The sequence below is a fragment of the Rhodamnia argentea genome, chromosome 11, assembly GCF_020921035.1.
Source record: "Rhodamnia argentea isolate NSW1041297 chromosome 11, ASM2092103v1, whole genome shotgun sequence".
Classification (NCBI taxonomy): Eukaryota; Viridiplantae; Streptophyta; class Magnoliopsida; order Myrtales; family Myrtaceae; genus Rhodamnia; species Rhodamnia argentea.
The window spans coordinates 2,234,104-2,253,844 of NC_063160.1; the positions used below are offsets into that span (position 1 = coordinate 2,234,104).

The 19,741-nt window shown below is 37.8% G+C and overlaps 1 protein-coding gene across 1 annotated transcript; it reads left to right on the top strand.

Moving 5' to 3' along the window:
- Nucleotides 1–2,702: 2,702 nt before the first annotated feature.
- LOC115744120 (crossover junction endonuclease EME1B-like) lies at nt 2,703–18,854 on the top strand. The gene is made up of 12 exons (XM_030679220.2): nt 2,703–3,093; nt 5,602–5,754; nt 5,888–5,964; nt 6,323–6,568; nt 6,641–6,794; nt 6,895–7,004; nt 11,278–11,453; nt 13,203–13,263; nt 13,396–13,514; nt 14,714–14,803; nt 16,427–16,541; nt 18,158–18,854. Exons 1-12 carry the CDS (start codon nt 2,802–2,804, stop codon nt 18,326–18,328), a joined length of 1,764 nt encoding a protein of 587 aa, XP_030535080.2. The 5' UTR covers nt 2,703–2,801; the 3' UTR covers nt 18,329–18,854.
- The last annotated feature ends 887 nt before the right edge of the window (nt 18,855–19,741 follow it).

Sequence of the window (19,741 nt, forward strand, 5' to 3'; positions counted from 1 at the left end):
ATGGAAATGGCCCGTATTAACAATTATGATTTTACATATATAAAATTCCTCAATATTTTATCCATTTGCAGCAAAATATTTTCTTTATGCGGCAGTAAAAACAAATACGTTTTTTCGGAGAGAGATACTATTTCCCCAATCGAGTCACATGAATCTAACATATTTTAAGAGTGGACTATGATAAATCTGGTGTTTCGATTTTCTTTTTCTCGTCTTTACTCCTCTATTTCATTATATTTGTACGCCTAATTCCAACACGATAAAGGAAAAACCGATGACTTAGAAATTTGTAATCACTACCTTTTTAAATATGGTTAAGTCATTTCAGTATACAACGGAGCCTCGAAATAATAAGAGAAGCAAAACACTTGTATTTTCATATCTGATGTTGTCATGAAGAATTTCATGAATGGTTCGAATGAAAAGAAACCCTATGATAGATGAAGAGAGAGACTCGAGATTTTGTCAAATCTCAAATTGATTAAATGAAAGTACCGTTTACTTGATATGAGGAGGCTTTTCATTGCGATTAGTAATTTATCTACTGGCAACTAGTAAATTTTCAAGACCATTAGTAGGCTTCAGTGAGGTAATGTTGTTTTCTATTAGGAAAAATTCAGTAACTCCTTCATGTGAAACAGTTACTTTCCCGAGTGATTAGTAAATTCCAATGGTGAAAAGTAGACATGGCCAAAATGAACCGGGAACCGGAACCGGCCCGTTGACCGGGGCCACAGTTCCGACCCGGAACTAGCTCTCAAGGGCCGATTCCAACCCGGTTTTTTTTTTTTTAAAGGAGGAGGCCTAGGAAAAAATATCCGTTGGGCCTAGGAACCGGAACCGGCCCGGAACTGGAACCGGAACCGGAACCGGCCACGTCTAGTGAAAAGTGACTCATACATCCTACACAAGATTAGTAACTTTTCATAGAAGAAAAATATGACCACCCAATATACCCATAATTCAAAATTTTATTATAGTAATAAGTGTTGTGCCGATAAAAAAGTGGAAAAAGCATGGACCCATGTATTTATTATTTTTTTTTGGGGATCGGGTGTTATCTTATCACAATCTACTATACAAGTCACACTATATGGATTATGTACCGTGTGCAGGTTGTGAAATCGTGCTCTCTCCTTACGCATCCCCACCCCATTCATCCCGAAGGTGTGGATTCGAGCCCCCTAACCCCCTCTTCCCAAATGAAAAGAGTGTATTCACGTATTCACTCTAGGTGTATATAGAGTGTAGCACATATGAAACCCTCATAATAATACGCACGGAGAATAGTCGCGCCGGCCGCCGGCCCCCATCACCTTTTGATTACCGAAGAAAGGGAACTTTATATGTTCAGATAAGTGTGTGTCCATATAGTGCAACTAATAATTGCTCCAAAACGTTTAGTATGTATCAACAGAAAATTAAAAAAGTATTCAACTCATCCGAAATCACTAACCAGTTTCTGGAGAATTTTTTTTTTTTTGATCGTTAGAATTTCTTGATACAAGATTCCGCGAACCCATTTCAAGTGCCAATAATTTGGTTTTGTTGGGAATTGTAGCAAATTGAAGAAAGGCCTCCGAGCGACCCCTTTTTCAACTAGCCATGAGGATGTTTTTTTTTTTATAGGGTTAATATTACGGCAATCCCAAATTAATACATATATAATAATTTTACTCTTAAATTAATTTTTTCACTATAAAACATTCGAAACTGGTACAATTGTGTCAAATTTATCATCCCTTAATTTTCTTTAAATTTCACTATCAAATTGCTGACTTGAATATCACGTGGCATTTGACGGGTGTACCAATTTAGAGTTTTTACCCTCCTTTTGTCACTCGTGTTCTTGTTTGAGATTTTTTGTGGTATTAACTCAATTTAAATAAAAACTACTGGAGGTAAATTTGCTATAGGTATATTAGTTTGAGGTTTTTCGTGATGAAAATTTTTAGTTTGAAGTAAATTTATCACACCAGTATATGATTTTTTGTGGTAAAAGATTAATTTGAGGTAAAATTTACACAAGTGTACCTGTTTGAGAATTTTCGTGGTATTAACTCTTGTCATAATAGATAGGAGCAATTACTTCCGACTTATTACATTAATAATTTCGATTAATAAGTTTACATACGGAAGAATATTTCTCAATACATTTATGGCTATAACAAGTTAAAATTTATTTTAATGCGGTAATTAAATTTTTAAGTTTTGTTTGGTTGATATTAAAATTTTAAGTTGTAAAATTGTGTGTTTTTTTTTCTTTCTCATGAACTAGTAATTATTTTTTGACAATGTCTTTAAAATTAGGGGTACGTTGCCGACAAATCTGTTAAAAATTCTTTGCGAAACACAGGTCGACAACGCGGGAGCCAAAGTTCCGATGATTCACCTCAAGCACGGAAAGCTACTATACGACCCTATCCAGTGGTAACCAATGATGTGGAGTCTACCTTTCCCACTATCACTTTCTTAGGTTAAGGGAAAATATTTTTCTTCCCTTCATTTTAGAGAATACCTCCAAATTTTACATTCTAGAGTTCGGACGAAGCAGTTTAAGGACTTTACTCATGTTTGAACTAATAATTGTTTTTGGACCAAAAAAAAAAGAAGAAGAAGAACTAGTAATTGTTTCATTTGTTCAGTGCGTCTAAACTAGATTTACATATTTATCCCCGAAAATGAGAGGTTATTTGCAAACTTGCCACAGCGTCTCTCTTGGCAATTTCGCGCTCGAAGAGATCACCGTTCGATTTCAAGCTCTGCAATCTCAGTTCGCTTCGGTGGAAAACCCCCCAAAAATGTCCGACCCGATTCTTCTCTCCGACGAGGAAGACGACCGCATCGTGCTCTGCACCCCCACGCCGGTCCACTCCCGGAAGCGCCGCATCGTCCACGACGCCCGCTCGGAGCCGACGGTCCTGGTCGTCGAGGATGACCCGACGCCGCAGAAACCGGCCTCCGCCTGCGCCTCCACGCCCACCTTCGTGGCCGAGACTCCCATGTCGGGCGTCGCCATCGTGAGGTGCACTGCGAAGACGGATTCCTCGGGCGACCAAGCTAGGGCTCCGGAGGCTCCTCCGAAATGCTCCGGTTAGTCCCTTAGTTTGCTCAAATCGCTTTGGAGTTGTTGTTTCCGTAGGGGACTCGTGGTTGGTGCAGTGTTAAAGTTGATTACGTCTTGTTTTTTTTTATGCTATTCCAGCTATGTGGGATAGATGAACAGTGATCCTTTGGAGTGATTTTTTTTTTCGTCTGTAACTGCAAGCGGAATTGAACTGACATTGACATGTAACGTAATCTGTTGGTGTTTTCAAATTGTAAGTTTTGTTTGATGGCCCGTTTTACTGGTAAAGGTAGAACTTTTAGATCTTAATCCTATCAATTGGACCAATATGCAGTACAGACCAGCGAATCTATCTGAGTAAACTTCAAAAAGAAATTGTTATTATGAGAATGAATGGAGGAAAAACATAGTATTAGAGGTTCTATTTGAGGGTGCTGGTATTTGAAGAGCTTTGATCTCAGCAACAGCTTTAGCACTTTTGGTCTTTGATAGAAGTTTCTGCATTGACATCTAGAGCACTCATGCAATGGCTTTGGCCCTCTCCTTGTGTTGAAATTTGTGTATTAAGTAATAATGCACTCTCAGTCTTATTCATAATGAATTTGCATACCAACAAAACAAGTTGCATCAAATCTGTCATTGCAACGGATGGTGGATATGGTGCTGGTCAGCAGTCACAGAACTCCCACAGAACATGATGATAGAAATGCTTTCGGAGTAAAATTTTGATTTGTAAAAGCCATACTAACAGGATTTTGTTCTCTTATATTCGTTTGTTCTCTTTGTTTGAAGTTTGAGGAATATCACAGCAAGGATCTTTTCGTATGAAGTAATGGTAAGTATGTTTGGAATTGATGTGAGGATGGCAACTGCAATTCCTCTCAAAGCTACTTTGCCCCTGGTTACGGATTTTCTGGCTCATGTAATCATTCATCTAGTGATGCCAATGCCAAATGTAAATATTAAGTAAGGTGCACAATATTGCAAAGGATTTACTGCAAAGTACACTTATAAACTTGTGTCACTGTTGCTAATCTCCACTGGCGTGCTAATAATCTTCTTCTTTGGATATTATAAAATGTAACTTGGGCTACCTCTATTGACATTCTGTTGATTTGTCTTAGAATACACGGAATTGCAATGGAGAAAGTTAGGTTCTCTCGAGTGATGCTCAAGACCTCTCTGGGGCAACCTATGGGACAGTCTCTTTTACTCTTATAGTTGTTGCAATTTCGAGGAGTAACCTGAGATAGATGAGGTCTTTTGCATCATGCTCATGGGATTAAAATTTTCTTCATCGTATTCTTCATCGTAATTTCGTTCTATGTAAATTGACAAAATGTCATTAAAAGCTATCTCTGTGACAGTTTGCATCAGTAACAGAAGTACATTATTATGATATATATTAGTGGAGATAGCAATTGTCACAGAAGTGGAAGAGTTGAATTGTACTAGACCTTCTTCCAATGTCATGCATGTTACAAACACTTGGCACTGTCATTGCTTAGAATGATTTCCTTAGTCCAGCAATCTATTATCGTGGATGGAAAAATTTTGGGATGAATATGAATCGTACCTCCTTGGGAAAAGCGATCAGAACAATTCTAATCATATGAAGCTATCACGTTTGACAAGATCATTATCGTAGTGTGATGAAGAACTTCAAGCAAAGAATGAAGGAGTGTTACCTTACGCCCTTTTTGGTGCGGTTTTTTTTTTTTTTATGATGATCGATTCCAATTATTGAAATCCACGGACTCAAATGCTACATTGGGAGAGATTTAAGATAGCATTATTTTGCATGAGGTGACATAAAGTGACAATTATGGGTTCTTACACACAGATAATGTTGGCATATGAATAATCATGAATTTGTTTTTGATGGCTCATTTGACTAGCCTTTTAGGTCTAAATACTATCAGAAAAGCAATCCGCTATACTAACTAGGGAATCCATTTTACTACACCTCCAAAGAAATTGTCATCATCAGATTAAATGCCGAGAAATTATAGTATTGAAAGTTACATCTAATGATGCCTATAATCAAAGAGTTTCTCATGTAACGGCTTTAACGCTCTGGGTCTTAGATACAAATTTCTGCTTCGATATGTCAATCATTCTTTGATTGTTGTTACACAAGTAGCTGAACACATCTTTCTCTGTGATCCTTTCTAATGGCTTTGCAGTGAGAATTAAATTTGGCTCTAATTCTTCTTGTACCACAGAGTAGCTGAACTCTACATTATCTTCAAATTCAGTAGTACATAATCCTTCATTGCATGTCCGCTGGCATTGGTTGTGCATGCGCATGCTTATGATGTGTTGGCCTTAGGTTTGTCCTGTTGGCTTGTACTAAGTTTAGACTTAGGCTAGGCATTTTTAGTGGCTAATGCTAATTCCTATTTTATAAATTATTTGTGATATCTACATATCTGTGCTCTGAAAGCCAAATTCATGTATCATAGTTGCATTTTCTTTGTTCAGTTCTGATATCATTCTTCATGTTCTCGTTGTCTCATGCATATTTAATCTAGGTATTAGCGGACTGATTTTTTTGGAATCTGATAATGAGTCTGATGGCTTTCTCGGAAGTGAGCTATGGAAGGCAAATGGGGCCAGTTTCGCTTCTCATGCAGTAAAAGCTTTTGGGCATGGCATAAATTTTGTAGATTCCGCAGATTCTCATGGTAAGTAATATTCATATTGGATGTTGTTGTTCTTTCTTATGACCCACATTTTATGTTAAATTATTAGTAAACTAGGAACGTCACTTCTCCTTGGTGCTAAAATGTATTGCACATGGATGAATATGATCATTAGGGAATGATGATCTAATTCAAACATCTGAAGGTGGTGCGTGTCCAGCACAATTGCCATGTGATGTGCACACTTACCAGGTAACTTGTGGTGAGGTGGTATCAAGTTGGTTTTCCTTTCCTTTTCACATTGTAGTTACTATTGGTATTGATATGCACTAAAAATTGATGTTGACTCTTCACCTATTTAAGGATTTCATGGGGAGATATCACTGATGGGCTGCGCTGGTTCATGATTTTGATTAATAGCTGGTTTTTAGTTGCTAGGTCATCGATTGTTTCTCCTATCATGCCAAAACCATTATTGTTATTACTATTAATGTTATGTAGATGACAAAAAAAGACATTAAGTTCTTGTTTAAAGTAAAAATACGCGCAAAAAAAAAAAAAGCCGAGGATTTTATTTTCTCATTTTGATTATCTTTTGATTTTTAATTAGGCACATGATTGTCCAGACAAAGAAAATTTTGGCATGGAGCAGGTGGACGATGAGCCAAAACACCTTAGTGGAAGTAAATCATATGCTCAGAGGAAAGATAGTGCTCAGCAGATGGATTGGAAGTCAAATTGTCAAAGCAAAGCAAAACAAAATGCTCAGAAGAAGGACGTTGCAAATAAAGCAAAAAACAAGAAGAATGATGAGGAGAAGATTAGGATGAAGGAAGAGAAGAAACGGAAGCAAGAGGTCAGCAAATGGTTGATTATTGCTAATTTTCTGTGTTTAAGGCTGATTAATTGACCTCAATCAATTGTGCAGGAAGCAAAATTGCAACAAGCCATCATGAAGGCTGAAGCTGCAGAGTTGAAGAAGTTGCACAAAGAGAAGCAGAAATGGGAGAAAGGGAAATTCGCATTAAAGTCCATTGTAGCGGAAATTGATGCAAAAGTGGTTGAAATGGGTTCAATTGGAGGTAAGGTGATAAAAAAACTTCCTCATCGTCATGTTATTTTCTTTAATCATGTATAAAAGTCATAACCTCACTATCTTAATCAAACAAATTTTGGCTCCAGGTCATCTTCTTTCTGGGTTTACTGATAAAGGACTTACGTTCCGCATAAAGGCGAATCCGATTGAAAGATCAATCTTGTGGACCATGACAGTTCCAGAACATTTATCACAGGTGAATAGTGATTAAAGCATATATATATTCTGTGCTCCAATTTCTTACGATTTCTATATTTGAATGTTTTATGATCCCTAATAGCTTCTTCTTCATTGTTAAACATGAGTTTGCATTAACTTCAAATTACTATATGGCTTTAAAAGCCTTATCTTTAAATGTGGTAATACCATCAGCATAATATAGACACATTATAATATAGACGTTATTTGGTGTGCTATAATTGAATTAGCTCATATGTCATGGGATTATGGAATTATGGATTCAGTATGATTTAATACATATCTCAACCAATGTGAATAAGGTGCACAATTTTGAAATCTGATTAATTGCAAAGATCACTTCTTACACGCATCACTGTTGCTAATTTCCACTGGCAAACTAATGAATCTTCTCCTTTTAATATAGAAAAATCCAACGTTTGTACTCTAATGACATTGTGTTGATTTTTTTTTTTTTAATATGGATGGGAGATACAATGGAAGAAATTAGAATGCACAATCACCTTCTCTCTTGGGATACCTTTGGGATAGTGTTCTTAAGTGCTACAATTGTTGGAATAATGAAGAATAAGCTAGATAGAAGAGGGTCCTTTGCATTCTGCTCAAGAAAAAATTTCGTCATAGTAATCTCTCTTGCATGATAAATTGACACAATGTCATTAGAAATTGTCTTTGTGACATTTTGCATCAGTCTAACAAGTAGAATCTTCTTCCAATATAATGCATGTCATAGACATTGGGCACAGTTGTTGCATTGAATGATTTCTTCAGCACGTCAATCTTGCCATGGGCAGAAAAATTCTAATCGTATGCACTATTAATATTGAAAAGATAGGAGTTCTAGTTAGTGTATTGAAGAGTGCCAAGATAAAATGGACAATGAGTTTGCCCTACATTTTTTGTCTAACAAAAGTCAATGACCATGATGCTGCATCGTTCAGAGATTTTAAGTTATCAATAGGGCACTGATTTTGTTGGTATACGATGATGTTGATTTGGAACTAGCTATAATCTGTTACTCCTTTTTTCCTGTAATCTTGGCCGGTGAGTTGTCTTGGTTTCCATTGCCTATCGATGTTGATCTTTAGCTGTTAATGTTTTCAATCAATTTGTCTCCCTCTATGCTTAATTTGAAACCGACGACCTAGGAGAAGGAGCAAAGTTGAGAGCAATGGTTATAAGAAACTAAACTGTAAACAACCTGTGCAATATATGTAATTTGATGTCTTTGGTGCATGGCCAGCTTGTCTGTCATTGAGGTGATCATTACAATTTTTTTTTTCATTGGTTTTGTCTTGTTATTACGTGCTTTTCCTAACAAGAGGAGCCTACCTGTTTTTGCCCTTCTTCACGTTAAATGTTATGTAAACGATTTACTTAACTGCAACATCCATTTTGAACCAAGAAAGCTGTACTTATTAGTTATTTTCCCTGAATTTTCTCTGAAGAAAGTTAACATGGAAAGTTATCAGAAAATTATGAAATAGATGTTTGACAATAATATTAAAGCAGAGTCCTGAGAACCTTGTGCTGGTGCTGAAGTCCCGGTTCAGGACTGCCAGCACCTGAGGACTGGCGATGGGGTCCTGGGGTGAACCCCAAGTTTTGGGTTCAGGGGTGAAACTGGGTCCAGTAGTCAAGATCTCAAATAATGGCTATGAGATCCAAGTTCGGGTCACAAGGGACCCATGTGCGGGTGCTAGAGTATCGGGTTCAGGTTGGTGGGATTGGCCAGGTCTAGTGCCGGTGGCTCGGGCGTAGGCCTTCAAGGAACCGTCGGGGGCACTTAGTGGAAAATTATAGCTGACTGCTCAATGAGAAATGAACCATTACATCATGAGATTTTAAAGCAAAAGTTATACTTCTAAATGTACTTTGAAGAGCTTGCCAAACATGTCATCCTCGACTAGCACATCAATTTCCAGATCCTAATTTGGATTGGTGTCTACATATTAATCTGCACTTCATCTTAAAGTAGATGAGAACAAAATTTTTTTTCCTTGACTCTTCAAATTGGAGGAGCATTGAACAAAGTGAGTTCGTCGAAGCTTAGAGCTTCACGATGTAAATGAAAAGACGTAGAATTATAGCTATGGAAGCTATTGAGGTTGCACTGCGTGGTGCTCATTTGGCAGCAAGTGCGGGAGCGATGTAGGCAAATGAGGTTCAACTCAGCGGGGACACGATTGAGGTTCAAATAAGCAGTGGCGATTAGATGGAGATGACGGAGCAAGTGATGGAGAGCCCTAAAATGTCAAGGAATGAGTAACTGATATTGTTGAGAGAGAATTCAGAGAAATTGCGATTGATGAGTGGTAGCTTGGAATGTATCTTCTGAGAGTGAAGAGTCAAGGTCGTTTTTGCAGTTGAAGGCAGGGATATAGCTGTGAAGTGAGAGAATCGTGAACAAATGTTTTGTTCTCAGGCGGAAAGGACCTTATTCAGAGCTTTGACGTTCTGGGTCTAGACTTCAGGAACCTAAGACTGGGCCACAGGGGACCCGGGTCCGTGCACCTGGGTCTCAAGTCTGGGCTTTGTGATCTCTGGGTTGAGTGGTTGAGGTCTTGGTGGCAAGTGGACGGGTCCCAGTGGCTGGGGTCTTCCTGAGTCCAGGGTTCTAGGTTTGGGTGCTGGTTCTCGAGTCCTAGTCGCGGCGATCCAAGTCTGGGCTGCAGGGGTGTGTTTGGGTGCCAAGGTACCTAGTTCAGGCCTTGACGACCCGGTCGAGTCCAGCACTTCGTCAAGGCCCGAACTGGGGTCTCGGCTGCTGGCTGCTAGGGACCTGTGTCAAGGTGAGGTCTTGAGTTCAGGAGCTAGTGTCCCAGGATTCAGTTGAGGGGATACGGGTGGGGCTGTGAGGACCCTGACCCAAGATGGTCTTATGATGTCGGAGGTCGAGTTGTATTTTGAAAAATGATTTCTGAATTTTCAAAGGGTAAGTCATTTTTGTGAAATGAAGTATAGATTTTCCGTTGATTATGAATAGAAATTTCCTTTACTCATTTTCCTAACCAATTCAAATGCGGATAAATGAGGAAAATGTTTCCCGATAGTCTATTTTCCGCGATACAAGCGGTGTTGTAATGTGTTAAGTAAGAAAGGGGTTAATTTGTTCAGTACATGTAATTAAGGGGAATTGTCTGAAAGAAAAGGTATTTAACGGAATTTGGAATATTATTTACTACATTATTAATAGTTTTCGGTACATGATTATCAACTATTATCAAACGGTTTTTATTTCTAAACTCAGCACTTAAGGTGGTCCACTCGTAAAACTCAGTCGCCGATACTTTATTTTTGTCAAACAAATGTATTGTTAGCACTTCTATTTTATCCAATATTCCCATTTCAGTTATCTATGTAGCGTTTGATGTAGACATAAAGCTGCTGGATAAGAAACTTTGGTGTCTTCAACATTCTTCGAAATTACTAAAATCTCCAACTTATGTATCCCATAAGAGCGATTAGTAATGCATCCCAACTCGTTAAAATACATCGCTTAAACTTAAGACTTAAAATTATACCATCATCTTTTATTTATTTATTTTTTACCCACAGTATAATTGTTTCTCAATTCCAAAACTTTATTCTAGGAGTCCACTTTGCTAAAACTATTTTACAAGATCTTACAAAGCAACAAGAGAAAAAGAAAAAAAGAAAAAGAAAATTTTTATGATTTGGGACAAATTCCTAAATAATATAAATAATTATACATCAATTTTTCAATCTGTTCTGGTACATACTGTGTGCTGGTACTGGTATAATGTGCCATCCATAATGAATGAAAGTCTAGGTAATATTGGTCTCACTAACTCGTCAATTGGTTCTAGGGCTCTCATTCTTATATATTCATTCATTTCTTTTGATGCATTTAATACTTGTGCTTTTGTTATGATGTTGCTAGAAAGAATTTTGGCTACACAGATTCATGTGAACATATGTGAAATGGTGTTGGACTGTCCTCTTTCTGCATTAGGTAGATCATAGAGAATTATTATCCACACCATCATCATTTCCTAATCATCTAATGTTCAAGCTGTATTCCAAGATGAAATTAGCTGTTGCCCCCATAGTTCTTCCTAGGCAATCGGAATATTAGGGGATCAACCTGCAGACTGGGCGTTTATTTGCAAAATTCTCAATTGTTTTTCTTTTCTGTTCCATGCCATCTTTTGCCTTGTTTGTCAGTTGTTTGGCATGTGTTTTTTTACGTACTCTCTTCTGCTTCTTTAGATGCGATACTAATGTATTGATCTTTCTAAATCATGCAGCTTTGTCCTAAAGAAACAGTTATTTCATACATAACAATTGTATACGAGGCAGAAGAATTCTGCAATCTCGTTTCAAGTGGGTCCCTTTTTGATCATTTAAATGGAATCCGTTGTCTTTATCCGTCTCATACGGTTTGCTACCTTACAAATAGGTTGATGGCATACATTAACAAAAGGTAAGACGTCTTTTTTTGATCATGCTAAACTTTGTTTTTTCATGTCTTTCCCTTTTTATCACTTAGTTCTGCAAAGTCTCTTGTAGTGTCATAAAATTGAGATCGAACATCAATCCATAGTTTAGGTTTATAAATGGTACAAAGAGCTAATATCACGTCCACTTCCAGTTAATGAAGAAAAATGACTCAATCCACCCTCACCAACTAAGACAAAGAGCTTATCAAAACTAGGCTTATGTCCTGGAGTCCTAGATTCATTGTTGTTTTGGTCGATTTTGGAATTTTTAAAATCTACAAAAACATTCTAGGAAAGTGCCAACTCACTCAGGGCTATTCATGCCACTAACCTTAATGTCATGTTGTCTAGGCATGCTTTGCATGATGAAATTCTCGGAATAAAGGATGGCATGCAAAAAGCGTATAGCCAATTTTGAAATGCTTTTTGCATGTGGAGGCATACTAAGGCAAATGCTGCAAATGATTATATTCAATAAAGTGGTGTGGCCCCAATTACAGAATAGATGAATGGATTTAGGTTTGGAAATTGAGACAACTTAACTGATGGAAGATGCTCATGGTGAAGTGACTTCACCATGAATTATAAGGAATAACTTAAAAGACACAATTATGCTTAAAGGAACTACAATGATGTAAAAGAATCCCGTAGGCTACCTTTTTTGTTGATCGGTTCGGGTAGGCTACCTACTCTAAAAGTGTAGCCTACCCTTTCTTATGTTGCAACAGACTGTAACTATGCATATCCCTCAGGGAGAAAAACAGAGGTCGTCTCTCTCTGAAGGCAGATAGGCTTTAATAGCTTTAAACTTGTGGAAAATTCCCACTCAAGAACATGTTTTCCTTATAAGACATAGCATTTTGCTCATTGGTGATCACACTTAATTTAGCACATCCTAAACACTTGTACTGTTTAAACATTCTTAGAGAGTGGGAATTCTGTGTCATAATGTTCTCAAATGTAATACAGTAAAAGGAAAGGTTCTTCTCTATCTGGCGCTAGTGTTACTTGCACCAAAATGAAATCCTACTTGAATCACTTTTTTCTTTGGTCAGATTTGAATCACAATATCTACTTAGCATTATTAGCCCCCGCAAAATGGAAGTTTTTCTAGCTTTCCCATAAAGAAGATGCAAGTTGATTCGGCAACTACACGTTTGGGATCTGTTATATCTATTAGAGTTATTCCCCCATGCTTGTAAGTCAGAGGTAGTCTACATTCTGGAAACTTTGGATGTTGTGTATGATGAGTTTTGGAGGGATGAATAGGTCTATGGTATACTAGCGGACGATTAGTAGCAAATCTCTACTGAGAGCATGCACAAGTTCCACTAGATCAGTTGACACCGTGTCTGTGTAAGAACTGGAACAATTTGAGTCTAGTTAACCAGAAAGAGAAATCTGCTTTAATTACTGCATCTGTTAGATGAATGTTTGTACAAAACTGTACATTTTGCAGTTTATTTGATTCAAACAATCTGTAGTTGTCACTATTCTTTATACCTTTTCTTCTTTTTCTGGTTGGCATAATCGTGTCCCACCTGAAGTGCTCTTTTGCTGTCATTAACATCGGTAACTAGTTTCTTGTGGCGATTATTGCTGGAATTTATTATTATGAATATGAATTGCGGTTGCTGGTTTGAACAAGGCTGTCTAGATCTTGCTGGATTTAAGCTTTATGAGTGCTTATTTATTATGTATATTGATGCATAGGTTTTTGCATCATATCTTAGGGAGCAGCAACTGTACAAGAATCCAGCCAGTAATGGTTGGCAACGACCACCAGTTGAGGAGGTGATTACTTTTCTTTTTCTAACATCTTGCAACTTTGAACATTGTGTTTACTTGCCTCTGCTTGATAAGTCCTTGTGCAGTGCTGTTATTATCTTTTGGATATTAAGAGAACGCTTCAAATTTGACTTGCAGGCGTTAGCCAGACTGGCAACGCATTTTGCTAGGGTACACTCCAGGCAATGCATAGATGAACCTGAAGTAGCTCAGCACATTGTTGGTCTAACATGCAGTCTAGCCTCCTGCCAAAACAGGTAAGGATTAGGAAGCTACGCTATTGAAGAATAAGATAGGCAGCCCTCCTTTTGTCTTGCACAAGGCATAAACTTATGATTCTTGATTCTAAGAACTATAAGTGAATTCGAGTTAGAACCCAAGTATCTCTTTCTGTTCTTGATCTAGGAAGCTATACTCAGGCAGCCTTTGGGGAGCCCATATGGGATAGAAATATCATATCCGATGTTTAGGGGTGCACTTGGATTGGAGAAACCTAGATAAGTTCATATATAACCCCTAGGTATAGTTTTTGGGCGGGACAAATTCTATCCGACTTGGTTTGGATAACATGAAAGATGAAGCCAAAACCTAAAGAAAAGAATCAAAGTTTCCTTGCCGAGCAAAGATGGTAAAGCAGTGGTGCCACAGCTGGTAGCAATCATAACGCGGTGGTCGTCTGAGATTCGCTTACGCACATGGCCCTCGTTGTGGACACTCTCTCTCCCCTTGGCTATCCTAGATCTATTTAACACTTAATATATTTATTGTTTGTTCTTTTCTGATCTTCTGATTTTTTTGGGGGTGGGGTGAGGAGAGAGTGGGGATGGGGGCACTAGAATTGAACTTCTTATTTGTTTAATCGACAAATTTCCCATCCTTGTTTGAACAATTTGTATAGTTGTTCAGGGTCTTTGCCAAATTTGCCAATTTATTAATTGTAAGACTTGATAAGATATTGGAAATCATGACTGCAACATGATAAATTTTGTCCGGAGTTTCCCACCAAAAGTTATATATTTATGAAAAAAATGCACATTATAGATTGGGATTCATCAGCCAGAATCTTGTTTTTTGTTGGGGGTGGGCATATGAATTACACTTTTGATTAACTTGCTCTGTCAACTTCCTATCTTTTTTCTTTCCTTTTAAATAATACAAACAGTCACGCACTCTACACAACAATGAGTTAATTACATAGATGTGTCTGGATTGACTTTAACTTCTTCTTCTTTTTAAAAACAGGGATGGGAACAAGGTAGAGTTATAGTTGTTGCTAATTAGGTGGGAACAAGGTAGAGTTATAGTCGTCGCTAATTATTTATAAAGTCATTTTAGAACAATTGCAGTATTGCTCCGGACTACCAATATGCCTCTTGTTTTTGAATGTATGTCGGCAAATTAATTTAGCTATTTAGCCTGTTAATGTCCTGACATTTTGCTGTATCTTGCCATGCAGAAAGAAGTTAACAAGGCTTTCTGTTAATGCTAATGGATCCATCATTCCTAAGGGTTCTCTTGACGGGAGCTTAATTAAAAATAACTGCTGGTAATTACCCTTTCTACTGTCAACAGGTAGTTGCAACAAAGATGCGCACTATGCATAGCATATCAATGTGAAAGGGTTGTAAGAGATGCCTTTTTCCCTTAGCCTAGACTTATATCGCGTTTTGTATTGTTTCCATGAACAAATAGAGGATAATAACTCTCAGATTCATCTAAGATGGGGTTTTAATTTGTATATTTCTCAAATCCATATGGTTAGTGGGAGAATTTCATGAATGTTAGGTTTATCTACTTAAGGGTGAATTCCACGTCTTAGAAAAGCTTTTAGTTACATCTAAAACCACTATTCATTCAACCGGGTCTAATTACTCAGTAAGTAGTATAACTACAACTACTATATGACTGGTAGTATTGAGCATAATGCAATTCATTAATGAATGATGGACTTGAGTGATGTATCAAAATATTAAATGCACCTTTGACAGCCAAGATTACAAATTGTGATGCCATCAACTCCAGTAGCAAGCAAAGGCTACAGTTGACCATAGTCAAGAATGAGCGGATCCTAACAGAAACACATGCTCTTTCCTTTGGAGCTGTTGTGCAGCAAGTCGAAACCATAAACCCATCACTGAGAATTACGATTTTGGTTGCTGGCATTCATGTGGCCTACACTAGAGAGGAGTTTGAAAATGATTTAAGGGAAGAGGTTCAGAGGTTGCCTGGGGGGACTTTTATTGCTCAGTACAAATGTTGCGGCATGCATACTTTTTTTTTTTCCCTAATTTGAAGCATCCAAAACTTTCAGAATATACAAATGTTTACAGTTTGATTCATCTATGAACACTTGAATAATGTTCTAATTTCTTGCAGGCAAGTAAGAAAAAAACGCCTTTTCCTTTTTAGAAGTCAAAACTAACAACCCTAGACTTAGATGTATGATTCAATTTGGTGATTACAACCAGAAAATGGAAAGTGCAGTAGAAAATGAGCTGCACTTTGCTCTTATCCTAAATCTTGAATGACCCGACATCATCCTTTATTAACAGTATTTGATAGGGACATTATCCCTTTTTCTTGGATCAAATGCAATTTTATGATTAGGGATTTTTCTCTTAGATCCAATACGATTTTGTGATTGCAGATTTACTACGAGAAAGGCAATACCTTGTTCAGGAGCTTTAGCAACTCTTGTTAGATTAGGAACTCCAGTAACCAAAATTCACCTTTCTTTGTCCACGTTGTTTTGTTCATTGTGCTTATGCACTCCACATTCATTGTGCTCCTCTTCTAGTGCCTGAAACTATGTAGTTCTTCTTTTTTTTTTTTTTGGTTCCTTGATAAGGAATTAGCCATTCAGAGGAAAGAGTAGTGCATTTTGCTCTGTCCCGGGACTGTCCACATGAGTAAGATCTAGTTGAGGCCTCCCCCACCCCCCCAGCCCAAACCCCAAAAGAGTAAAAAAAAGGAGAATAATGTAATGTTAGACTTGCTATTGACTTACACATTTAGGAAGACTCCTCTTTTGCATAGGAGAGTAATGAGAAAAAAAAGAAGAGAGAAGACTCCTTTGCATGCTCTATCTTTATCAGAAATGTAGCGACTTGCATGACACCTTATCTAGGGCAGTTCTCATGTCATATTTTTTCTGGGGTTTCACCACCAGGTTGAAAGCGTTGATGGCTATTCCAAAGGTTCAGCCACGATTTGCTGTGGCTATATGGAAGAAATACCCGACCATGAGATCTCTATTGATTGTCTACATGGACCCAGGCAAAACTGTAAGCATCTTCTCAAGCAATTTTTACCTGTCATTGATTCTGACAGTGAACCATCACGTTTGATGACTATGACTATGGCAATGTGCTAGCCTAGCATTTTAGGTTTAAAGCTCTCATTTGGTTGAAAAATTGCATAATATATCATTGGTTTAGCATTTGAGGTGCTGAAATCAGACATACAAAATGCTGTTTCTAGACGAGTATCCAAACTGTGATGTTAACAATTTCCACTAAAAATAGGAATTATTGGGAAATTGGTGTAGGTTTGTAAAGCTGGTTTCATTGAAAGCATTTGTGATGGAAGCAAGAGATGGTAAAGGGAAAAAGGTCAAATTTCTTTAAGCGTGACCAATAAAGTTCCCTCCATCAGTTGTAGCAAGAAATCGCATCGCAGGGTTCAAAAGCAAACAATTGTTGAAAATCGATAGCAGTGACTTATACATGCCATGGCACATCTTTGTCAAAACTTGGTAATTTGTGTCCATCTTTTAATTGCTATAAGCCTGTTGATTTGGGGGGCTCCATCAACTTCATGTAGCAGGAAGCCAAAAGGGGTGCTGATTTTCTTGCTCGTTTGCAATCGTCCTCATATTAGTAGCTGATCATACTGAACCATCTCTGTTATTTGTTTTATTTCCTGTTGGTTGCTTCACTGCTTAATTTTTTCAGTATTGCTGATTCTTCTGTTGCACGGCCTTGAATCAGCAGTTTCGATTGTATTGGATACTTGCGGAGATTGCTAGCTTTTGCAATTCTGGTTCATAACTATCAAATTTATACCAATTAGTTTAATTAAAAAGATTATAATATGCTTATCTATCTTTCATGATGCATTTTTGCTTAGTTCCAGGAGTTTGTGTTGTTTTACATGTACCTTAGCGAACAATATCTCAGGAGTTAAGTAATGGACAAGAGGGCTCTTGACGATGGCCCTGTTCATGAGAACTGAATTGTCAGAAAGAAACAAATGCCTCCATTGAAGGATTGAGGAATGCTTAGATTGGGAGCTGAGCATAAACTTCTTCCCATGTTTTCCGGAGCATTGCATCCTGCATATTATGCTTACAATTTGTTTTTTTTGGTATAGGAGGACTTCTTTTTAGTCTCTTTGTACTCTGGAAATCCTTTTCTCTAGACCTTCATCTGAATAGACCAGAAATCCATGAGATAAGTTTTGAATCTTTTGTTTTTTTTTTTTTTGCCTCGGGATAATTTTTTTCTTAGGATGATGAAATACTAGTTAAAAGGTAAATTTACATTGGGAATGAAAGGAAGGAAGACTTTAATTTGTTTTTAAGTTACCAAGTGTGGAAGGAGAAGTTGAGGAGCAAAAGTGGTAGCATTCTCTTTAATGTGGGGGCAGGGTCTGGTGGAGAGTGGTAGGAAAATTTCTTTATAATTTAGTTAAAATGACCTAAAAACAGATGCTGTGACTCCGTTGCATTTTATAAAGATGTTGTTCGTCATGGTCTACAGGAATAATAAGTGTCCAACTTGTCTCGACAGCTCTACACTTGTAGCTATTTAGAAGAGAAAGTGATTTGTTTTTGTTTTAGTTCTTGGCCAATGAAGCTTTCTGATACCATGCTTAAATGCGTCTACATCTCTGATCGCAGGTACATGAAAAGGAATTTTACCTGAAGGACTTGACAACAGAAGGTTTACTTGGTGAAGACAGAAGATTAGGCGAGGTGTGTTCTAAAAGAGTGTACAGAATACTCATGGCTCAAAGTGGCAGCATAAGGACTGATGATGTGGAGGACGGTGCTGATTTTTTCGCAACGTAATTCCTTGTTGAACCTCCTAGCAATTGTACCGTTGGTGCGCATACTGTCTTGGCAGAGCAATCCTCGTCTGTTGCATAAGTTTTGCTTTTTCAAATGGTGGGCAACAATTTGTTGCTAAAGTGTATTTGGTTGCATTTAGTCATTCTTTTCGCTCTTGGGATTTGTGTTCTCATTTAATAGGTCTTGCAATGGTCCATGTGTACAGTTTTTGTCCCCTATTAATGTGTTCAAAGGGAGCTCTGCCTACCTCTTCATCTTATTCTTAGTGTATGCCAGATTGAAATTTATAGGTCTTTCCTGAACTATTTGAAATTTGGGTTATCCATGTCGATCTTCTTTCAGTGCTGTATCTTTTGACTGTTTATGTACCTATCGGCTTATTCATAGACCTGTGAAACACACAATTTACTATTGAGTTATTCAGACTCGTTGGATTTTAGAGTATGATCTGGTAGGTAGGTGGTCATTGTGAACAACTACGAAACAGGCTGGAAAATATGGTGTCTATCAGGAAGTGTAGAAAGAATTATCGGAAACTTCTAATCTAGAACTATGGCGCCTTCAATCTATTTTAAACAACCCAAGAAATCCGTATTGCTGCTTTCAAAGCCAGTGTTTTACCCAAAGGCAAAGGAAAAGAAAATCACACGCATTGCTCGTAATCCTGGAAGGGTCTCAGCTCCTTCAGATGTAAGTTCATTTTCTGGTTATCCGATTCAAGAAATTGAATAGATGCCAAACTTCAAAGGGGCATCTTTGTTGCTGCATTTATTGACGACAGTTGCCTCAACTTCCACTGCACTTATATTTGACTTGGATGAGATGCTATTTGAACACCTCTTCTCTCTCTCTCTCTCTCTCTCTCTCTCTCTCCAGCACATGGGACATCCTTGTCTTCTCAGACAATGAGCCACAATTTGCAACCAAGTGTTGCTCCCCAAAGGACAGGACAGGCAAGGTGGAAGTTGCACTCAACTAATCAATATGAAAGTGTTTGGTGCAGAGTCTGAATATGATTGGGCCTTGTGGGCCTCGCCTCCAATTTACCCACTTGTGGCAGTCAAAATCACTGGCCAGAACTTGCCCACTCCTATCTTACAACAGCTCTAGCCACCAATGCCCATTTCTATCCACATGAATCCTTCTTTCCTTTTGATCAAGGGAATAAATAGAGCCCCCTGCTAACACATTTCTACATTTCCTATGTTGGCCTTTCTTGATTCTCTTGGATGCACATGAAATTCGATAATTCTCATCACAATTTGACTTTCTACTCAACAGACTTTTAAACGATATCAATTTGCATTCGAAGTGGTAACGTGCGTGGTTTAGTTTAGTTAAATCGACTTTCCCCTCTATTCGGATGATGCATTTGTCTCGAATCCATCGTTGTCTCTCCACTTAACCCATTAA

Excerpts from the sequence above, each read along its gene's own strand:
- LOC115744120 (XM_030679220.2), top strand. The coding sequence starts at position 2,802 with ATGTCCGACCCGATTCTTCTCTCCGACGAGGAAGACGACCGCATCGTG. Across the intron at positions 13,515-14,713 it reads CTAGCCTCCTGCCAAAACAG|AAAGAAGTTAACAAGGCTTT; the intron begins GTAAGGATTAGG and ends CTTGCCATGCAG. Across the intron at positions 14,804-16,426 it reads TTAATTAAAAATAACTGCTG|GTTGAAAGCGTTGATGGCTA; the intron begins GTAATTACCCTT and ends TTTCACCACCAG.